This window comes from Chaetodon auriga, chromosome 21 (assembly GCF_051107435.1).
Source record: "Chaetodon auriga isolate fChaAug3 chromosome 21, fChaAug3.hap1, whole genome shotgun sequence".
NCBI classification, from domain to species: Eukaryota; Metazoa; Chordata; class Actinopteri; order Chaetodontiformes; family Chaetodontidae; genus Chaetodon; species Chaetodon auriga.
The window spans coordinates 14734521-14758174 of record NC_135094.1 but is presented as its reverse complement, the minus strand read 5'-3'; the positions used below and the strand labels follow the sequence as shown (position 1 = coordinate 14758174).

General features: G+C 44.3%; 1 protein-coding gene across 4 annotated transcripts in view; it reads left to right on the top strand.

Moving 5' to 3' along the window:
* Positions 1-23654, top strand: part of LOC143339902 (partitioning defective 3 homolog) — a 310965-nt gene that overhangs the window by 166054 nt on the left and 121257 nt on the right. For 2 of the 4 annotated variants that reach the window (XM_076761454.1, XM_076761452.1), the window contains exons 13-15: positions 1718-1903; positions 2372-2542; positions 14202-14349. In XM_076761454.1, coding sequence (XP_076617569.1) covers positions 1718-1903; positions 2372-2542; positions 14202-14349 — 505 coding nt within the window. Of the gene's footprint in view, positions 1-1714; positions 1904-2371; positions 2543-14201; positions 14350-23654 lie in introns of all 4 variants that reach the window. The other 2 variants (XM_076761453.1, XM_076761451.1) reach the window with 1 other exon arrangement.

Sequence of the window (23654 nt, the reverse complement as noted above, 5' to 3'; positions counted from 1 at the left end):
TTCTTTCCTCTGCTTCACCCTTTATCCAAGCAGCTGTGAAGGGCACACACCTGGCTGCCATCCATACGGCTGTGTGTGTGTGCGCGCGTGTGTGTGTATTGATGTGCGTCTATTTAAAGAGGTTTCGGGCTGGGTTTCCGGGGTTGATTGCTCTCTCTGCCTGTATTGTTCATGTAGATTCGACTGCCACTATGCACGTACGGTACAATCTGGCCAATCACAGTATTACAGCACTGCTCTCAGGCTTCCTGTGGAGCGGGCTCGGACTGTCGTCAGCTCTCATCTGTTGAGTATAAACGTGGGGGGAAGTGAATGGGGAAACACTCTGATTTCCTCAACAACTGCTTCCCAGGTGCTCTTGAGCAAGGTATCTCCCAAGAACTCGAATGGAGCAGCTCAATGGCCAATAGCAAAGGCCTCTATGTGTGGTGTTGCAGCCTCTTTGAGACGTACAGAGAAAAAAGCACGGTCTCATTCTCAAACTGATAGGGCAGAACAACTGTGGACTCAGATCAAAGCTTTTTGTCTCAGCACATTTATTCATCTTACCCATTTGCTTCATCTTGGCCATAGCTCAGGTAGGCACTGAACCACTGAATAGAAATTATTTTTAAACATTCTTGAAACTTCACCAGGTTTTCCCATCGTCAACACACAGTAAGAAAGAAACTGCCAGCTCTTTGATGCCTCTGGTGTTTTCTCTACACCATTAGCTTTCTCTCAAACCTCTTTTCCTCTTCTGTTTGGCTGCAAGTGAGGAGTAAAATACACAAATGCTGTTGCTCTGGTTATTTTTTACAGATTGGTCTTTGTTAGACACCAGTGGACATTGTCAGAAAAGGCTGGAGTGGTTGTTTGATGGACTATTTTCCAGCTGAATTGATCGCGCTGGGTGTTGGACACTCAACAGTATCTCTCTCACACCTTTCTGGCAGTTGAAATGAACCATTTTTTGGCGTACCACACACGAGGATCTGCACTAGCAGCCCTGCTACAAAATGCTACTATGGTAATTTTCAACAAAAGGCCCATGGATCACATGGGGAAGGAGGGTCGGGTTCTTAACATGTCACAATTATCCTTCAAAGGGGTGTTGTTCAAAGGAAGCCAGTGTTGTTTGAGCGCCAAATTGCTACCTGGCGTTTTCAAAGTTCCCCGCTGTCCCCACTGTTCCTACACCAAGCTCATGACGGTGGAAGGGAATTAGCAGCACTCGGCTAGACAGTACGGCCAATTGACGATGACAGCCCTGAGCTATGTGACATGCTTGCCATCCATTCGCTTTCTTCTCCTGCTCCCCTCATCTTTCTCCTCTTTATCTTGTCTCCCGCCTGCTTTCCATTTTCTTGTCATTCACCATCCCTGTTCTTTCAATTTTTGTTCCGCTACTCTCTGTTATCTTTTTTTTTTTCGTTGTCTTTGTTTTTCTGTCTTTTCTCGAAAGTTAAAGTTAGGTGCTTCACACAGCCATTTGAATGCAACAATGTCATTATAGTTGGGCTCAACTACAGTTTGCCAACTTTGGTTGGTACATTGAGTCATCACCCCCAAATACTCAGAGCTCTGCGCAGATATTTGTGCCCTCTCTTTGTAACTTTTTAAAGGTTATTAGTACATTAGCAGAGCCAAGTAACAAAAAAATCACTTTGTTTGTGTGAAAGCCAACTCATAGAAGAGAAAATCAAAGAGAAAACTCTCTCTTTCCTGCCCACAGCAGCCAGAGGAAGACGACATGGTATTAACCCCTGATGGTACACGAGAGTTCATGACCTTTGAGATCCCTCTGAATGACTCTGGCTCAGCAGGCCTTGGGGTCAGCGTCAAGGGTAACCGGTCCAAGGAGAACCACACCGACTTGGGCATCTTTGTGAAATCCATTATCCATGGAGGTGCTGCTAGCAAGGCAAGTAACTACACCCACCCACCCACCCACCCATTTACGCTCTGACCACTGCCTTAACCAGTGATCTACAGGCAAGTACAAAATTGAGGTGTACCACCATGCGTGGATTCAGAGTCCTTGTCACAGTGATTTTGTTGTCTACAGTTTTTTTATATTGCCTTGAACTGTTAAATGTAAGTGTTCACATCAGTGGTTTGAGAAAGTTTTTGCTCCTCAGTTTAAAACCACATACTTTTAACATTAAAATGTGTTCCAGAAAAAGTGATCAGGGAAACAAGATTTTGATCTTGGTATTTATTGGGATTTTCTTGGAGAAAGGGTACATGTGATCCCTGAAATCCAGCCTCAGGAGCAGCTGCAGAATGAACATGTTGTTCTTGTTCAAACCCAATGATGAAAATTTGATGAATTTGATGCAAGTATTTTATGAGCCTTATTAAATTTTCGCCTGATGGTGTTTGTCTGCAGGATGGGCGTCTGCGTGTCAATGACCAACTCATTGCAGTCAACGGGGAGTCATTGCATGGAATGACCAACCAGGATGCCATGGAAACACTGCGCAAATCCATGTCTGTAGAGGGCAACAAGCGAGGGATGATTCAGCTCATTGTGGCCCGGCTGGTGTCCAAAAACATGGAGGTAGCCTAACTTTCAGAGAGGAGTCACACTGAAGTGCTAGGGACTAATTGGCATCAGAAAAAGTCCAATTTAATTGGTCTGCCTTTGTTTACTTCATTAATCAGATAGCGTTATTAGTATTCTAATCATGAGCTAGCATAGCTCCAGGATGGACTGTGCATTTCACTTCCCCCATGTGTGCACACACAGACTATAAGGCACCAACTGTATACACAAACTCAAGAAACACACATGCATGCTTCAGTTCAAATACTGTCTGCGGCAAAGTGGAAGACATATTGAATGAATAAGCTACATTTCAACTGCACTAAATGATAAATGACAGTGGCTTTCCTCTACCTTGCCACTGGCCCTAATCTGTCCCCCATAGGTTTTTGTTGCTTTGAGATAACTAAAGGAGGACATTTATGAAGCAACCACACCGCCATGCAAATCTTCAAACAGTCCCATTTCCTGTGTGAGATAGGTGATACTGCCTCGCCCTTCCTCCCTCCCCATTCTCTGTGTGATTTTCTCTGCCGACGGTGGGCCTTGATATGATATCTAAGAAGCACTTCACTGACTTATGATTGACAGGCCTGCGGAATAACGCTGTAGGATAGGCAGATAAAGGAATATGTATTGCGGCTAGGTGGATATTTGTCATATAGCAAGAGTCAAGAATATTGAAAGCGAGGGGATTTCAACCTCATGAAATGCCTTTGTGGCAGTGAAATAATCCCAGCCCACCTTTCTATAAGACAAACTGTGTTCTTTCACAAACTGGAGTACAAACCAAGATGAATGCAAACATGATTTAGGTGGATGTGAAATGCTAAGCACAGTGTGGCTGTATTTCAGGACTGTGGATTTATGTGTGAATACTACAGCACACTCACACATACGTTCAGTCACCCTGCAGCCAGAGGTTGTAGATCAGGTTTGATTAGTGTTGCTCTGACTCTAATTGGAGCCTGTGTCCCGTGGCTGTGTGTCAGTTTGGAGTACCACGCTGAGCCCCAGTCCCTCTCTCCACCCTTCACCCTCCCTGCTGGCCCTCATCCTCCGAGCGCTCTGTCTCTCTCTCTCTCTCTCTCTTTCTCTCGTTTCACCACATATCATCACCATAACGCCCTGTTTTGTTGTGTTTCTTCATCTTTTCACAGCAGTTTTCAAGTCCTGTCCCCCCAACATATGATACTCTATAGTTTAACAGGTAGAACGTGTGATAAATACACCTAGGGCGGTGGAGTTGAATTCTCACAGGTATCACTCATATATTGCCATACATTACTGTTAAAAATAACAATGGAAGACGTTAAGCCTCTTGCAATGTTCTTAGTTTTACAGTGAAATCCCTCAGAACTGCTTCCATCTGCTGCGTTGCTTTATGGCACAAAAACAGCAACTAATTTTATTAAGCAAGTAATGTAAAGTGCAAGTTAAAACTCAATAGATAAAACTCAGCAAGTATCATTTGTGTATTAGCTGTTCTTATCTTGTGCTCTAAACTCATTTGTCTTCTTGTCTGTCAGAACAGAGTACATACCAGCGGTTAAAAATCACTTATCTAAACAGGACGCAGCAGTCTTAATGGGAAATGTGGTTATTTTGAAACACAAAACGTTACCCCGTAACAACTTTACAATGCATTAATGTATGAATTGTTCACCATGCTATGTTTTAAGTTAACTTCCATCATCACTCAGTTAAACCCTCTCAGGCTACGAACCCTCCTTTCTTCTGTGGCAGGCCAGGCTCAGACAAACAACAGCACCACATGAAAAACATGCAGCCTTGTCATTCATTTGAGGGCGCCCAGCAATGGTGCCAACATGGAGGGGCCCAGCAAATGAAACGCAGGGTCGTCCAAGACAATAGTTGAACGTGGCTGCAATGCAAGGCAACATGAACCCTCGGGGTTACTGTCCACTGTTTACCTCACGATCCTTCAAGGAAAGATAATAAGATATGAACCACTGTGGAGCATTTTTGCATAACCCTTAAAATGAATGGATCTATTGCTCCATCTGGACTCCCTGGATTGCATTTCATCGTCCCATTGGAGCATGAACCATCATGCACCCACCGATACTGCAGCATTTTTTTTTCTTTTTAAATGCAAGGCTGTTTTCAGTCCACACCCCTTTCTCTTTTCCCTCAGCCTTCACCCCCCCCCACTCCACCCCATTCATCCAAAATAGGGGAGAGGACACATGTCCCTCCAGGGAAAGCCCAACCCCGAGGTTCAGTGAGTTCTATCACTTCGGTCCAGTCACTCTCCTGTCCTCTTTAATCCCTCACCAGCAGGCAGACAGGTAGGCAGACTGACACTGAGCAGACAGTTAAGGTCACAGGCAAACAGAAACAGCAAAAATTCTTCTTTTTAGTATTAAACTATCACTCTGTCAGTGGAGGGATGAAGGATGACGTTTGATGAAGTATATTGCATTTTTGATCCATTTAGATCACAATTTAGAGACATATTTTGACAAGGTTGCATATAATTAGATTTCAACATCAGCTGCTGTGAGACATTATATTGATATGTAAAGAGAGTGTGACACAAAGGGAGATGTAACACTGCATTTTAAATTCCATCCATTAAACTGCCATTACAGGCAATCATGCACTACTGAAGATCCAATGTTTTCCAGAAGCTTAGTGGTTTGAGAAGGTGCCATAAAATCACCAGAGGGAATTTTAATATTCTCAGTAGTAGAGAAAAGATAAGATTGTAAATGAAGAATTTGAGGTCAGTTGCAAACCTCAAATAAGAAAAGCAGAAGTTAAATGTCGACCCAGGCCCCCGGCAGCTACAACCGCCTCCCCCTTCTTCCCCGCTCTGCTGTGTTGGCCAGGGAGATATGTGGGGAGCCAGCGCCAGTTTGCCACTGTCACCCAGCCGAATGGGAGTGAGCACTGGAGGCCACCATTGAAATGAATCAGATCCATCACTGTCTGCAGGGGAGAGGAGCTAAGTAGCACAGACTCATGGATCAGAGGGGGGAACTTCGATGGGTGTCGCGTATCCAGGCCACCCCGCTCCGTGAAAATTACATTGATTTCATCATTGCTTGGTCCTGTGGGCTAAAGCACCATTGACTTTGTTAAAAGAGAGCAGTGTAATGTTTCTTGGTGGTTTAAGCTTGGCTTGGTTTGGTTTGGTAGGTGTTTGCAAAACCAAAACCACACCAATCTCTGAACTGGCATCCATTTTTTCCGATGTGATGTAAGAAAATGTTCTGGCACAAAAGGACAATGTAATACATGGATGAAAAATCTTAATGGAAATGTGAAATGTACTGTGTGACGCTCATTGTGTGACCACTGACAAGGGCCTCTTCACAGGCACGCACACACAAATACATAACCCCCCCCCCGCACACACCCACCCTCACACATGCACACACTACTTCCACATATTGCCCAAGGTCTCCCAGCAGGACTTGCAGCTGGATCCATCCAGACACATCCGCTCAGTGGCAAAGACAAGTGTTTCAATGGGCTAGTTCATGCTGCTGATGACCTACAATTAAGCCCATGTCTGAGGTGGAGTACCTGGTCTATTTATGCTGCCATTAAAGGAGTGGTGATGAGTGGCCTTTGCCTTTGGTTGAATTGAGAGTTTTCCCTGACCTTGGGATAAGGGAAAAAACACTTCAGCACGATTAAGGATGCACTTAAGTCTAACAAGGCAATATGCGGTTTGGGGACTATTTTTAATGTAGTACAGAAGTCCAGAAAGTCTCCATGAACCTCATTCAAAACCTGAGGAGTGCAGACCCTGATCGCTCCTCTCTAAGCTTAAAAATTCAAGTCTGAATTAATATGAATTAATGTTTCCATCCCTTACCTGGGATTGGGATAAACAGCTGGTGACACCAATTCTCCAGTTGGGTGCCATTAAACCATTGCACAAGAACAAGATCATGGTTTCATGAGTGCCGCTTTTTTCCTCTCTTCAGTGGACGCTGAAGTCACACGCTTCATACACGTTGTGATTTATTCCCTAAATCTTTTCCATTGCACATTTTATTGCACTTCTGTGAATTTTCTAATTTCTACTCTGTCTAAAAATGTGAAAACAGCCCAGAATGTCCATAAGAACATGTGGCTGGAATCCCACCTAGTCCTAGTCTGTAGCTAATTTTGACTGCTTTTGCAAACCATTCCTCATACAAATACCTTATAATGCATTTGATGTCCAATCAGACAGAGGACAATATGCAGAGAAAGTGTAATTAATAACATTTTGAATATGCTTAGTACACACACAAACACAGAAACCCGCATACACACTATATCCACACACTCTGTCCCAGAATAATTAATTTTCCCTCTGTTCTGGTTCCACAGATAGCCCTTGTATGAAAAACTACCATTCTGCCCCAGATAGTCAAGCGATATGATTGGTCACTGCCAATTTGTTTGAAGCATTGTAATTGCATTGCTGCTTCAGAGACTGTATAATTCCTCTGTCTATATCTGAGTTCTATTAATATATCCTCACATGTGTTTTAGCAATTAAATTTATGAAAAGTCATTTCCATTCCCTTTTTTTTGGGCCACACTTGCTAAGTGTTTCTCGTCTTCCGTGTTTTTAGTGCAGAGACTGATCCTCCAGTCACAAAGTCCTGTGACTGAATCAGATGCTGATCTCTTACCGTAGTTCATTTATTGAAAGTCAATGTTAAATCTATTTTCTACTTTCTGCCCTCCATTATTATTAGTTTCCTAAAGATGTATATGCAGTATTTCAATAATTCCAGCATTAAATCTGATATATCGGTGCTTCTGTACCACCCACGTTTATCACCGCCTCTGAAGACATAATCCTGTGTGTATTTTTGGATGTGTAGCTGTTTCTTAATGATACAGTATTGTTGCATAAGATGGAAGAACCTGCAACAGTAGCAGTTTTCCACTGACTTGAAAGTAATTTCTTCGGAAATGGGGAACGCTGAGCAAAGTTTAGCAGGAATGTAAAAGTTTGTAATGTGCTGAGGTGAGAGGTGTGCTGGATCGACTGCACAACAAAAGGGGGACTTTTTCCGGCAATGACATTTTGACCTAATTAATTAGCAGTTTATTTGAATGTGATCTTAGCTCTTTAAATTGCCGGCTGATCTGCTGCCCTCATCTCTGCTGTGGCTTAAACCGAGAAATTGACCATTATATGGGCAGAACAATGAAGTCTGCTTATCGTGAGACATCATCAGAACTCATTTCAACACAAGGAGGATTATTAAAAAACTAAGATAGCACAACAGCAAATGTGTGGAGGTTTACTTTTATCTTGTAGCAATAAAATAAGATGGATTTGATGTCTGAGCCTGAAGCCCCCTCGTCCTGTCTATGAACTTTCACTCAGTGGTGGATGTTTGTTTCTGTCTGCTGCACCAGTGACGGCAGTTCATGACATGACTAAGATATTTATTACACCAGCCTCTAAAAGCAGACAGGCCGATGATAAGCATGCTTGTGGCAGGGTTTCACTTCTCTGATTTGAAATTCATCACAGGACGCATGCATACGCCTCTCTGCACGTTTGTGATGTTATTTATGGTGGAGATCTCCTGCAGACATTGACTATTTTTGACAGACGGGCTGTCTTGTGTTTGTTGTTGTTGTTGTTGTCCTTCCTCACTACTGCAACTTTCCAGTGAAGCACTGCATTAATTAGAGTAACAAAAACATACTTCCACCTAGATGCTTCACCACAAAATCTTTCTCATCTTCTCCATCTGTGTTTGCCGCGGAGATATTTCAGTCGTTCTACACATCTACAGATTGAGTTCGCAGTGTACTATTTTTTACATTGTGGTGCTTCGCCACGGAGTTCTCGTGATAACTCATAAGACGGAGCTTTCGCTTCAGTTCTTCACTTCAGATATTTCCAACTTTCACTTTCTTTTTGTGCTTGTCTCAGCAGAGCTTTCTATCAAGAACGCCTCAAGACATGAATGTAAAGCTTTCATATGAGGCATTCTCCCTCTTTTGACCACATGAAAGACTTTCCAGTCCAACAACCCCAATTATGTTAATACCATGTGGTACAAGAAACCACCGCAAAGTGGCCCAGTGCACTTAGTCACCTGAGAAACTGGTTTCCTGCTTTCTCATCTACTTAAGCCACTGACATAGTACCACAGTTGCAGAAATGACCAGCCGTGTCTGCTGTTCCTCAACAAATGAACCACTGGTGATGTCATTAGCGACACTGCTGAGATTTTGATAAACATGGCAGCTAGTTAACATCAATGCCATAAATTGAGGGAATGTGACAGGCTTGTAGCAGCATGATGACAGGGCAACATGAAGAGTGAGGTGGGGGGGTGAACCCACATTTATACGGTGACATAATGACGTAAATCCATATTACATACAACAGTAGGTGGGATCAAAATGATTCATAGTTCATTGTTTTGTGTGTGGACATTTATTTTATAATGATGGGCAACTTTGGGTTGTAGTTTACCTTACTCATCTGTTTTGTAACTCACCATTAGGAAACATGGTCAGGTAATGGGCAAGCTGAAACACTGCTTTATTATTGATGAGAAGCAGCAGGGGGTACGGGAGAAAGATCAAAGCAGCGGAGACTTTGTTCCCTTTCACACGCGTTGTTCATCTCAGGAGCTTGCAGATATAGCAGCGTAGTTAAATCTGTGAACAAAATAGATGTAACAGCTTAGTCTGTATATAAAAGAGCACCAGAGTAGTCTCCTCAGCATGCCAATGGCGCTGTTTGTAATCCATTCCAAAAGCATTGCTGTCACTAAGAGAACGTTTATGCAAAGAGACAAGAGGGAAGGAAGTGGCTGGCCCTAACAAAAGATGCTCACTTGGATGAGAGAGGGCTGATCGATAGAGCCTTGAGAGAGCTATCAATCAGAACCCCGGCCTAGTAAATTATGGTTTTATTAGTATTGAGCTGACCACTGCTGGGAGAGACCTTAAAACATTGAGATGCTGGCTCACATCAGGACCCAGAGCGGGGGTGGGGTGGGGTGGGGGGGATGTGCTTCGACCCCATCCCCCCAACTTAATATGAAGTGATTGAACTCTAGTTAGATCATGGCATGTTGGGACTATTGCTCCCCTGTTGTCATAGCAAATAGCAGTGATTCATGGAAAGAGGATAGAGCGAGGCCACAGAGCGGTGCACTCTGGGAAATGCAGTTTGCTATGACGCAGCGACTAAATTGAGGAAAGTAGATCGCAGGGCAGCAGAAATGCAATTCCGCTGCTGCTGGGCCCTCATTCCCAGCCGGCTCTCTGAGGACTAACTCATTTAGGAGCAGCAGGGGAAACTCAATAGGACCAATTGAGAAAATAATATATTGAATCTGGTGGTTGAGTGGGCTGCTTGGGCACGGTGGAGGACTGCAGAGGTGAAGTGTGCGCTTCAGTGTCTGAAAACCCAAGTGTTGTTAAGCAGCATACACATGCGTGTGAATACATATACACACACGCATTCCTTTCACGAACATCATAATACATATGGTGTTCGATTGTTTGACATATGTGATACTATTGCACTGCGCTTCAGTTTGGCTAATATGAACAGAGGACTGTCAGCTCTAGACAGATTACAACCGAAGAGAGGAAAAGAAGATAAGAGAGTATTTGGTTGATATCAGTGACTGTGAGAGACGGGAAGGGTTGGCAAAAGTGTCAGAGGCAGCCCTAATGTGTTCCAGGAGTCTTTGAAGTTGAAAACTGATAATATAAAAACCTGGTTGAGTGAAAATGTATTAAAGGTAGCTCATATAAAACAGAATCATTAAATACATGAGCCATCACCTCAGCCTTACATTATGCTAAGTGAGATATGGTAAACATTAGCATGCTAACACAATAACCTAAGGTGACCAACATTGTAAACATTATACCTGCTAAAATTCAACATTTTAGCATTGTGAGCACATTAGCATGCAAACGTTTGAACCTAAGCATACCTTCACAGAGCTGCTAGCATGGCTGTCAACTCTAACCTTGTGTTCACACATAGGGATACAAAGTAGGTAGTTCCCAGCATCTCATAAATCTGTCACTTCATGGATGAGTTTCACTGATCATGTAATTGATATACTCTGGTCCAAATGAACAGCTGTTTACTACGTGCAAGGAAGTTGTTAATTTCCTCTTGCAGTTTGTTTTCTGAACTTTTGTTTTTGGTCTTTCTTCACTTGTATTAAGTTTTCTCCTCTTCCAGTAATGGTGCTGGTTTCCTTTTAAATATAGCTCAGCTGGTGGTGCCAGGCTGCACCACCAGGTCCCATTCACAATCAATAGCAGCCTATTGCTGCCAGCTTTTGAGTCCAAATGTATGATCGTAAGCAATGTTTGCACATGGTGTGTTGTGCTGTAGATGAAGTTGATGGTTACCCTGTGGTAGTGTCTGGTGGTAGTGTCCTCATTTGTCATTTCAGACGCACCAAAACAAGACAGACTGTGTCTTTATTTGGAGAAACAGCAGTGTGAGTGATGGTTTGGGGAATTGAAGTTTTGCTAAGAACTCCTAAAAGTCCTGGGCAACCATGTTGGGAAGCACTGGCATTATATGAGGCTCTAGGTGGATGTGAGAAGCTAATGAAAGTTGGGTATCTAGCCAGCAGAGAGGTGAGTTGTGCCTTGGGCAGGATGCAGCAGCTTAAGGATTGTAATTACGGCATTATGGTGGAGGTTGACTGGATTAGGGCCACAGCAACAGGCTGAGACCAGGATAGAGGGCCAGGAAATGGCCATGGACTAGACATTATTAGCCTTAGTTGACAGCTTAAGACCAGCCCTGTCAACACACTGCTTCATCTCCCTCACTGCCCTCAATACTCAAGGTCAGGCAGATGCTGATGCACAGGCGAAAACACATTTGTGCATGAGTCTGCATTAAGCACACTCGTGCACCTGAAAACAGGTATGCAGAGACAAACAACAGCATCACCTTGAACACACAAACACAGAGACAGCGAGTCCAGAGGGAGCTGAGCAGCAGATGATCTTGACTGGGCTCAGTGTAAGTCACAGTGCTCTGCCCTCTCCCTCAGTCAACAGGATAATCCACTCTGAAAATGACTAGATTAAGACAGATTAAACACATGATGAGGCGATGAGAAGCGGTGGTAAGAAAGCAGTAAAAATCTCTACAACGATGCTGAAGAACATAAAGGAACACATTTACTCTTGGAGAAATAAGCTCATTGATCAACTTGCTGTTCTTTTTGTCTTTTGAGGCACATGTACGGTTGATGCTCACGCTAACTATCCAGTTTCCTTGCTTTATTAACCTGCTCCCTCTGCAAAATGCCTCTGTTCCAGGGCATCTGAAGATATTTCCGAGGTAAAGACCTAAATGTTGAATCACCACGCTCACACTTAATGTCAGGTGGCAGCAGAGAGTGCACATTTTACATGAAAATGTCGCAGCTTGTCATGCATTAGTCAGTAAACCTTCACAAATCAGTAAACATGCACAGTGCCAAAGCATTAGCATGCACTGAAACAGGCTTAATTAATTCTGAATACACAAAGATTAAACTGCTGCCATTTTGTGTCTGTGTTAAGTTGATTCCAAAGTCTATTTGCCGTAGAAGCCAATGAATACTTTTAGAATAAGCCCGTTCAGCTCTCGGAGATAGATAGAGACGGCGACATAGTTGTCTTTCTGAGATCTATTCCTCTTGACACATTCTATGCATAGATTTCATATCATTTGGTGCTCAGCTGCTTGCTCTCTGTTCCACTCTGTCCACACATTTTTCTGCTGCTTACCTAAAACCCTCCATCTTACTTCTTTTCCGCTTGTGACAAACGACAAGTCTCCAGATCTGAAACAGATTAAAAAGTGCCGAGGGGGCTTGAGTTAAAGAGAGAGAAGCGGGTAAAATAAATCTTCATTTCAACAATTTGAACCTCGCTGAGTTTGAATCATCCAGGGATATGCTTTTTATTAGAAGGCTGGCAGTGGCCGTGGCTCTGATTGTAATTATGTTGACCCAGCCCCCCATTCCTCTGTCACGCACACACACACATGCACACACACACACTGCTTCTCTCCCTCCTCGCAACCAGCTTTTATCAACGCGCTGTTCGGATAAAGTCCTGCGCTCTCAACCTCATTAAACCTTTCATTTATATCAAACAGCTGATAAGTCCCTGTACCCCGGTGTGTGTCTCCCAGGGCATGCCTGTCCCAGGAGAAGGCGACTTGGCAGCACCCACACTCTGCTGGGGCCTCAGTTCCCACACCCCCGCAACACTCCTCTTTCATGTTATCCCTTCCATTTGTTTACCAAGAACTCTACCACCTCCTCCTCTTCTTCTTCTTCTTCTCTCCTCCTCTTCCTCCTGCTCCCCTGTCTTCCTGCTGAGGTTGTTCTGTGATCCTTTACTCCCCTCTCTCTTGGCCGGGAGCCAGCAGTGTTGTGAGACATCAATATTAGCCAGGGCCTCCTGGTTTAAAGCACGCTTGAGGTACAGAGTTGAACTGTGCAAGACTATCTAGCTGTGAGGGAGCTATGTGTAATAGGTCCTGTACAGGGAGTTAAGTGCATTCCCGCGGCTGCCTACAGGCTGCTATGAAGCATTGTGGGAAATAAGGCCGAGACCCAAGCTTTATTCTCTAATTCTCTGCACGTGGATGTGAGATTTTTCTCCTCTCCACTTCCTGGCTCCGGCTGTGGTGACTCCATTGTCTCTAAAAATGCCACATTTGACAGACTACTGGCTGTTGAAGACTAGACACAGTATCTGGGCTCAGCGGTCCCAGACCCGGAGACTAACCGCTAACCATGTCCCCATGTCATGACTGTACAGTGAGCTCAGTAACCAGCAGTGCAGCCTATCGACCACATGGCAAATGTCACTGGTCCATTTACTGGGGCTCATTGTTAGAGACAGCTGTCTGTCGGCCTATGGGAAATCCATGGAGCTTTATCCAGCTCCGACTACCACAGAGTCGTTTCACACTGCTGAGCCAGAAAATACCGATGTAAGCCGAGATGGACGCTGAAACTCCTGTTCCATGTTTCTGGAGTATTGATGGCATCACATTAGCAGCCTTATTATGCAAGCCCGTTTCTTCTTTTGAGTGTGAGTTTGCTCGTATGTGTGTCTGGCTTCCTGTTTACGTGGCACATATCCACGACAAAAAAATCCATAAATGACTGTGAAATTCTTCCAGGTGGACAAGGCTCTTTGTTTCCAAACGTGAAATTTTTGTTCCAGGGTAACTTTATTTTTTAGCCATATCTTTGGCTTCGCTCAACACACGCTCACTTGGGAATAAGGTACAATAAATGTTTCCAGTGTAAACAAATGGGTGGATCGAGACTCATGACTGAAACCTTCTATCAGGCTCAATTTGATTTATAGGGCTTTTGATACACAGAATCACATTAGATATAAATTATTAATGTTTTATAATGCTGTAAAATGTTTGTAGCACAGCATTAGCAGTGGTTTAAGTAGTGTAGTAGTGGCAGTACATTAGTCTGTATCGTCTCAAATGTAAATATGCCTGAAATGGTTATGGTGATTTTTTTTTTTTTTTCATATGGGCCCTTTGAGGAAAATATCAATTTACAAACAATTTAATCAGACTGAATGGAAAACTGATTTAGCACTGTGTCTATGTTGAAGGCCCATCTCCTCATCTCTTTCCCCGTCTCTGCAGGAGGCCCCTGGCAGCCCTCCAGTTTTGGAGCATCCCATGAACTCTCTCCTGGACAACCATGAGCGGCGGATTTCCCACTCCCTGTATGAAACCATAGACGGCTTGGACAACAGCTCCACACCGCTGCCTAATATGATCGGACGTATCGGTAAGTCATATATCAGCAAGGCCCCTACACCCTCCCTATCAGCACCTTTGTGTCTCTTTCTTTTAGAGAAAATAACTCCACAAATTGGATTTTTTTTGGCCGGTCACTCCCCATTCACATTGATAAGAAGTGTAGTTGACCTGCTCACCTCATGATCATTGGATATATTTTTCCCTTGAATTGGTGCCGTCTATAAACTGACATTCCCTGATCAATTTTAACATCAACTCCAGCCCCCCCCCCCCCCCCCAACTAGCACGCTCAAAGCCCCCGCCCCCGCCCCGTATTGCCCTGCATCCCAAGGTACGCTATTTCACTACTCAAACCTCTCAGGGATTAACGTCATCCCCAATCCTCCCTGCCTTCACTCCACTCCCGACTGGCTTCACTCGGGTCAATTCCCATTCTACCCGGCTGACATTAGCGGGCTAAGATCTTGTCTCTTCAGGTGTATTAGAATTGGCAATTCAATCCTTTGCCAGTCGCTGCTGTCATCTCAACATCGACGGACCTTTCACATATGCATGCAGACACGAGCTGAAGGTGATTGCATCAGCGAAGGGGCGCGCACATGTATCTACACCCCTTTTGTCAACACACACAGCAGCTTTTTATGCGTCTTATCTTCCCATCCCCTTCCAATTATTTTGCCTTCATCCTGCCTTCTTTTCTCATGTCATATTCTTCGTCTTCCTCCCCCCTATTTTCTCTCTCCTTTCACCATTGTTTTTTCTCCCCGCTGATGAACCTCCTCGTGGCTCACTCGTCCTCCTCGCTCAGCTCCCACCCTGTCACCCTTCCACCCTCCTCTGCTCGGATGGAGCAAATTTGTAATCTGTCAATGATCCACACTTTCTCCCGTTCCGCCCTTCTCCCATTCGTCCTCCCGTTTCTCTCCTATTCCCTCCCCACCATCTCCCCCAGCGTGGTGCCACTCTGCCACTGATCACAGAAGATCAGAGGCTGTGTCAGAGGCATCTGATGGTTAATTAAGCCTCCAGATCAATAGGGCTTGCCCCTGACACTCTCTCTCCCTCTGTCTCTCTCTCTCCCCTTCTCATTTTCACTCTCGCATCGTGTCTTTCTCCTCCATCCCAAATGAAATGTACTCAGATCGGTCGGGTTTTCCTCGCACTTTATTTATTCCACTGGCTTTTCAGATGCAGGCTTTTCAGAACGCCGCTGTGATCGTAAGCGGCAACTGTGGGCGCACTGATGGAAAAGTTTCTTGCCATTGAAACTTCAAGGGCGCCCAGCTCTCGTCTCATCCTGCAGAGTGGGAGTCAAATGAGCCAAGTGGAAAAGTTTTAGGGGTGGGGGTTGAGTGGGTGCTAAAGCAGTAAGTTATCACAGTCGAAGCTCGGCGGAGTCTCAGATCTTTGACTCGGCTTGTCTGGCAGCGAGGAAATGTCAGTTCTTCTTTTTCTGTGTCTTGAGGCTGTGTCTGAGTCGTGCCCTCATTAACCCATGCCTACATTCTGTGACAGGTCTTCATCTTTTTAAACTGACACAGTTCTGTTATTTAGATTTCTGATGCAGTCAGAGTTGAGTTTATATTCATGAGGTAAAATGCAGCACCTGAGAAGCAGAAGCGGGAATTTGTCTGCTTCCAAGGGTCGGTCAGATTTGTTGTTTTTACAGTTACTGCGTATCAGGTCCTCCTTTTCTCCTCTTAAATCTTCAATTCACTGATGCAGATGTTTTTTTGTTTTGTCCCTGGAATGCATTAAAGCACAGCAGGTATATTTGAAGAAGACGGTATTGTCTCTGTGGCAGTGACCTTACATCTCACTCACAACGCAGAGCTGAGATCAAGTTAACCTTGATCAAATGTCACAAAATTGACTTTGAAAGCAAATAGCATCTGTATTCCAGACGCATCGTAAGCATTCATGTCCATCTAACGTGCATTGTTTTTTTCCCCACTTCAGTTTTAATTAAGGCAATTAATAAGTGGATATGGACACATTATGACACTATAATCTAACAAAATTGTCTCTTACCATCTCATCTTTTAGTAAGACACTATAAAAATGTATTTTTCCGTGTGGATGGTAAATTTCGTGGGGCTGGACAGACAATAGCTGTTTCCACTCTACTTCTATATGTTATTTCAGATGGGCTCAGACGTATTGCCTGCTGTGTGAAATGTGACAGTTGTGGTTAGAGGACAGATGCTGAGATCGGCTCGGCAAGGTCAGGAAGCGCTCAGCCGCCAGGGCTTGACTGACAGCTCGATGTGGAGTGTATCTAGACCTGCTAAATTACTGAATCATGAAGGCCAGACATGTGGAGTTTGGGATATGGCAGGGTGCGCACACAGCACTGCATACACATGCTGTAAAGTGCACGCACACACGCACAACCTCTCCATCAAGTTATGCTCAGTTTCCACTGATGTGAGTCATACATTTTTCCTCAGAGTAAATAGTGATTACTGACAAAACTCGGAGGCATTTTATGTCTTAAGAGTCAACTGAGGAACTCTCTAACCAAATCAGTTCCTCTCCTCTGCTCCATTACGCTGCCTGTGCTGCTATCAGCGGAGCAAGACACAGAGGGAAATAGGATGGTTTTTGCTGCTCAAGAATTAAGATCTGACTTTGATTGTGACTTATTGCAAATGGCAGCAAGTCAATACAGCGAAATTGTAGACTCCATATTTCTGCCGGCCTATGATTGTTATTGCTGCGCTCTCTATTTTCAGCAAATAGCTGCCATTTCCTATGGATGCCTTATCTCACCTCACCCAGGTATCGATCATGAGCAGGACCATCTCTTCTACGGCCAGCAGTCACAGGTAGCTTGCTGCCTTTCTTCTGAAACAGTCAGGATAGGTGTTGGTTCCCTGAGGGGGAAAGGTACAATTGAATGAATTCTAGGAATTATAATTACCATGGCAACAACAAAGAAGAGCACAAAATGACAGGAGACAGGTGTTATTAAGGTGGTATAGGGCCATCATATTGATTGTAAGGGCACTTTGCCTTTATCTTCCCTGTAGTGTGTTGGGCTGTCATTCAGTGTGTGGGTGTGTGTGTGTATCTATTTGTAGGTGCACACATTCAGTTAATCAATATTCAGAGGTAATCCCATTCCTTGTTTGCCTCAGTAAGCCATGCGATGCTGTGATTTTGTCAGCTTTAGCTTCACACATGCACACGCCATGCATCGAGCATCGTGGCCAGAGGCTGAGCTGAATACAGAGTTATGAGGTGGCGAACATGCAGTACGTTCTGCTTCAGTCCCCGCTCAAGTAAAATCAGTTCCTGACACTTTTGTTTTCATTCCTTCTCCTGCTTTCATCCCCACCCTCCTTTTGCCTACGGGGTTGTAAAGATCGAGAATCGGCGGAGTTGATTCCTCACCCCAAAGGAGGAAAAGCAGAAAGAAACAGAAGAAGAGAATGTGAAATAAAGAGAAGGCAATATGGAACTGAGTGAAATCTCCCGCGTGTGCACAGCGTGACAGCGACAGCCGGGGTTTGACGCAAAGGTCGTTAGGATCACACTCGGCTTCACCTTCCGGTCTGTCTAATTGAAAAGTGCCGCTGGGTGCGGGGTCCACACGCTGGGGTGAAAATTGAGGCCTGCAGACTGACGCTTTCTGTGGAGTCACAATGCACACGCAGGACTGGCACAGGAGTGAGTGAGGGGTGTGGGTGGGAGGCCGGAGGTGGGAACCAGGCAGGCGGACTCATGCTGTTGTCACACAGGAAAGTAGGTGTTTACAGGATGTAATGTGTGCAGTGCAGGTGACGGTGCAAAATACTGTAGACGCACATTGAGCCAAATCCAAAATTGGTCACTTAAAGAAGTGCGCACCTGCAAAGTCACTGTCACTTCGGGCTATTTTTCCATCATAATGAGGACATTTATTCATTAAAAGGTTGAAAGTACAAGAACAAAGACACACACACACAGACTAACATGAACACACTAATCTCTGGCTGTTCCCACACACACTAGTCTTCCCTAATGGTGTTTAAGTGGGGCCGCCTTCCCAGGACTTGACCCCGTTGTCCCCTCACTTCCAGCATTTAACAGTCCACGGACTCATCCTTTCTGTATGTTCAGCCATCAGCGCAGGAGATGGGGCAGGGTGACCTCCTTTAATCTGGTGTTCAGACTGCTTGAGAGTGCTATTAGCATGCCTCAGTGAGAAAATGACAGAGACATAAATGGCGTTAGCCTGGAACTTTCCTGTGCTGTGCTGTACTTATTCATCATGGTCATTTGACCAGAAAGAGGTGTGTTAGCCACGCACACTTTTAACATATTAGCTGTTATTATAGACCCATTAAAGTATACACATAGTTCTGCAAGAGCATGATTTCTATTTCGGCCCTCGTGGTTCACCCACACAGGTGTTTCCACTTGCCGAATTACACCTCCTCCAAGGACTGTGTGGGTGTGCTCAGATTGTTCTTGCTTGGTATCTCTCCGAGTTGCTGGGTCGACATAACTCTCCTTCATCATTTTTATTGGTCTGTGAAGTTTGGTGACCTCACGAAATTCCAGCGTATCTCCTCACAGCTTCAACCGGAGCACAAGTCTAACGACCCAGAGGAAGTGGAAACATGTGTGTGGGTGTGCAGGTCAGCAACGCTATGTTTAAGATCAAATTCATGTAATATTGTGATATGATGAATTTGTGTTTGTTTCTGGAAGAAACACGTGGCAGAACAAACATCTGGTGTTAACAATGATCAGCACACAGAGCATGAGGTATTGTTCCACACTTCCATATTGATAATGGGGCGTACAGCACACAAGCTTTAATTTGTATAATTATTTGCTAAAGTGTTTATAGATTGTACAGAAAGTTTCTACCATTAATCTTCTGACTTTTTTCTCTTTTTTTTCCCTCTGCTTTCTCATTAGTGCATGGCTCATTTGATATTTGCTTCTAGCCTCAAGTTACATGGGAATCAAACGTATCGAGTGCACATCTTTGTCTTCAGCGTGGATGCATAGTGTGTTCCTCCTGCGCTTACGGCTGATGTAGCCGGTGGTTGTGTGAAAAGGCTGAGGTGGTCGGAGGTGATACTGCCTGAAATGGCATTTAAAAGCTAAATAACAGACTTGAATGAGCGGACGGCTCTTCTTTCACCGTTCAAGAGTTGACCTCTGGAATAGGAAAACCTTTGAATCTCATCTTGGTAATGTATGACAGAGTAGTGGTTAGTTGAGATTGATGTTGTAGGGAAGATCATCTTTGCCAGCAGCCACACCATCTTGGCTGCACTTCTGACTTCCATACATTATTTGGAAATGTTTCAGCATTAAAAGCTGCAACCAAGTCAGTTTTCCAAGCACACAGTAACGATTTGTCAAGATGTGCTCATAAGGACCTTCACAACAACACTTCCCAGCCCAGGACTCACACAAAAGCTGATTGTGAATGGTCGCTGAGTGCTCTCTTCCTGGGTCAGTGGGAATCATTGATTAACTCTACATGTCTCTGTGATTAGTATCCCCATTCTAAACTCTCAATCCTGATGTTGCATTCCTCTGCAAGGAAGTAAGACATTGTCATCAAGCCGGTCATCTAAACATTCTGATCAATGATCATGAGGGAATCCCTATTACTGTAATATTACTGAGCCTCTTTTCTGTGTTGTATATACCTGTTTGTCATTATTCATAACATGCGGCTGACTGCAGAGTATGTAAATACACACATTAGAGCAATGAAAATGCTGCATGACTGACTGGACCAAATGAAAAGAGCTACAAGTGTGGTTGTAAGCTGAGAAAATGGCACCAGTTTCCCAGGTGAGGGCAAGTCTTTGGTTTTTTCCAGTGTGTACTCAGGATGATTACCAGCTGCAATCCATGTACGGGCCTGATAGCTGTGGCAGCGCGGATCAACTAATGATCTCTCCTCCAGATCAATAGGCCAAAGTGCCATGAAGGAGGGAAGACAGAGAGAGAAGAGAGAGGAAAGGAAAGTGTATGAGTCTGTGATGGACAGAGATGGAGGAAATCGCATAGGAGAAAGAAGATGGAGTGAAGCTATTAGTGTGACCTCTCACCTTACAGCTCAATGTTTCAATGGGCAGCGCTTGGTCAGAGGGCAGAGTAAGAGGAGAGTGAAGCTCTGATCCATTTGGATGGATGCAGCCAGGTGGCCTCTCATGCCAGAGAGCTCATCTGTCTCTGTCTTTACTCTGTGCCGGAGGCAGGAAGAACATCTCTGCTTCAATATCGTGGAACAGCTTCCACACGCTGAGCATGGCTGGCCAGAGGGCTGCGTGTACATCAGCACACGGAAACAAGTGACTCGTCACTGCACTGATTATGCTATTTGATGGGATGGCATGACTGTAATGTGACTGCCTGTGTGTGTAAAGCTCGGTTCATTTAAGCGGAAACTGGAAGAAGCTTTTTTCTGTTGAAAATCATGTTAACCAGTTACTATAAATTTTATGTTCTAACATTAAAATTAACAACCACTGAAATCACTGTGATCTTTAGCCCTCACAGTACAATATTATTGCTACATGGGAAACCCCACCCAACAACTTGTGTTTGTTTTTAGCGGGATGGCGACTGTGCTGGTGGCTGCTGAGGTGGTGGGCAGTGTGTGTCTGCTTCTGTCAGCATGACTCATGGGAAGCTATCTTTAATTACAGTTTGACAAAGGCCACAGTGGCCCAATCGTGTCATCAGAGAACTCTTTCCTCAGCTGCACTGATGGTAAGCATGAATCAGAAGCTCTTTAATAAATACCAAATAGCCCTATTGTGAACGGGCCAGCTTCTGTGAACCGTTAACAGTAATTGGAATAATATTTCCCCCCATGTGACCTCCCATACATGTTTCTTGGATATGTGTGTGACTGCTGATTCATCTGTGACGGCATTGTGATATTAGTATTTTTCTCGTCCCTTTCTTTGTCTTTCATTCCACAAACTGAGTCCATGAAAGGCTCCAGTGTTTCCAGGGTTGCCAAGGTCATCACAAGCTAAATAACAGCGTTTTGATCCAGCCAAGATAGCGGTTCAGGGGTTTGGTGAAAACAGTAATCGCATTCACGGCACTCAGATTTCCATGCTTGTGGTTATTTTTGCCGTGGTGCTATTAGGCTGAGGAATAACTCATGCTTCAAACGTAAGGACAGCAGGAAGCTCAGATGACCTCCTGTGAGCGAAATTATGAGACAGGCTAGAATGTATTTACTGATTATTTCATCAGCACTGTGTTGAATTCTGGATCATCTCTCAATGATAACAACCTTGACTTTCAACTGCCTTCGTCACCAGCTAGTTCGAGCTCCAGCACACACACACACACACACACACACATATGCAGTGTCAATCTGGCTGGAAGCGAAGTGTCTCTGCTGGTGCTGTCACCTGCCCCCTTTTTCCCCCTCGTTGCCGACTGTGAGGAGCTGGTAAAAGACAACGGTGTTAAAACAGTGAGTGAGCAGCTCCATCTGCACGTCGCTGTGCCAAAAGCACCGCTGAAGGTGCTGAAAAGTCTTCTTCCTCTCCTTTTTCCTGTCTCTGACTTTTGCTTTTTAGCGTTCTCATTCCAGTTATCTGAGCCAAGCAGCCTTTTAACACGTAAACATGCTGTTCCTAGGAGTCATTCTTTGGTCTGTTCTAGTTCATTGTCCCAGTTTAGCTGTACAGTCATTTTCAGAGCTAACTTGCCTCATGCGACAACAAGTATTGCGGGTGGGTAAGTGGGTGGGTGGGTGATTTCCCTCTATGCTTATTATGCTGACAGCCGCGGAAAGGCAAGTGCTGCAGATTCTCTAATTATTTTCACCTTTCAAATCATCTCCGTGGCCCCAGCCATACCTGTCCATGAGCCACGTCTTGTATGAGTATGTGTGTCCTTTAGCTACTTAGCAAAGAGGGAAGTGGAATGACTCTTCATCTGCAGAGCTGGCTGCTCGTGTCAAGAGGTCCTGACTGGAAATATTTCATAAAGCTGGGAGAGGAAAGCTTGGCCCGAGTTTCTAATTAAAACCATGTCCTCTGTTAGCAAGAGTGGCCTGCTGACATGAGTGAATGGAAGGTGATTATGAGTTATGTATTGTCTTTAAGTGATGTTACATCCATGCGTTGTGTATTTGAAACGTACACCAAACCTTTTACAGAACTTCTTTTACTGCCACTGCACTGTATGTCTTTTCCAGGTGACTACTAGAGTGAAATTCTCAGTGTCGCTGATGCAACCAAGAGGTAACTGTGCGTAGCAGCAGAGGGAAAGGAAAGGCTGGTATAAGGATGGCCCCCGCGGACCCACAACCGCAGGGCATCTCTTATTGACACCGCCACACTTTTGCTTAACTGACTGTAAAGCAGAGACACTGACGACAGAGGAGCAAAGTCATTTTGGAAGGAAGTGTTTGAGAACTTCTACAAGGACTCTGAAGACAAAATAAAACTATTGCACAGAGAACAGGAAACACAAAACAGCACTGAATATAGACAGATTCTGCAAATCATGCTCGTGTTATTGAAACTTGTACAAGCACGCACAAGGTAATGACTAGGATTCACCACAACTGTTTTATTCATACAACAGAAGTGGATATCACAAATTATCATGAGAACTATCGTTTAAGATAAATGATGAATATTGATATACAGCCATAATTTCACTCGCAACTGCTCGGCCTGCCTGCTGTGTAAGTGATAGGGCTATCTTATTCTCGCTGTCATTACTGCAGGCCTGCTGATTTACAGTACAAGGTGAATTCAATTACCCATGGTTCTCTGTCAAGCTGCCCAAGTGAGAAATGGCCTTCATTTCACCTGTACAGTGTTGGCAACCATCTTAACCAGTTTAGATGAGCAATGCATAGACAAGGAGACGAGGCCTCCCGAAGAATCAATCAACAGATGTGTAAGTCCCGACGCAGGTGTTTGGGAAAGTTTTCTGGGCATGGTGCAAAGCAACTTCCAGAGTTCAAGTTTTCTTTAAAGGGATAAGATACTAAAAATCTGGTCATTGCAAAGTAAACGAGCATCTTGGTGATATTATTCAGTGTATCCACTGCGAGGCTGCATTTAAAGCCTTTGCTCTGGATCATGTGTTCACGCAAGGTCTAATAAATCTCATTTGTCACATGCCACTGATAAGACTCCTGACACGTATGAAAAATAACCTAGATAGAAATGCAGCACATCTGTTTGATTGTCTGTTTGTCGTTTGACTCCAGTGCTCTCTTAGCAGGACCCATCTCGGTATCCGTCCTCCTCTGCACAGCTGTTTGCTGTCTTTGTTTTTCTGTGACGTTTTTTTTTTTTTTCTCTTCGAGTAACTAAGCTGTACACCTCCTTG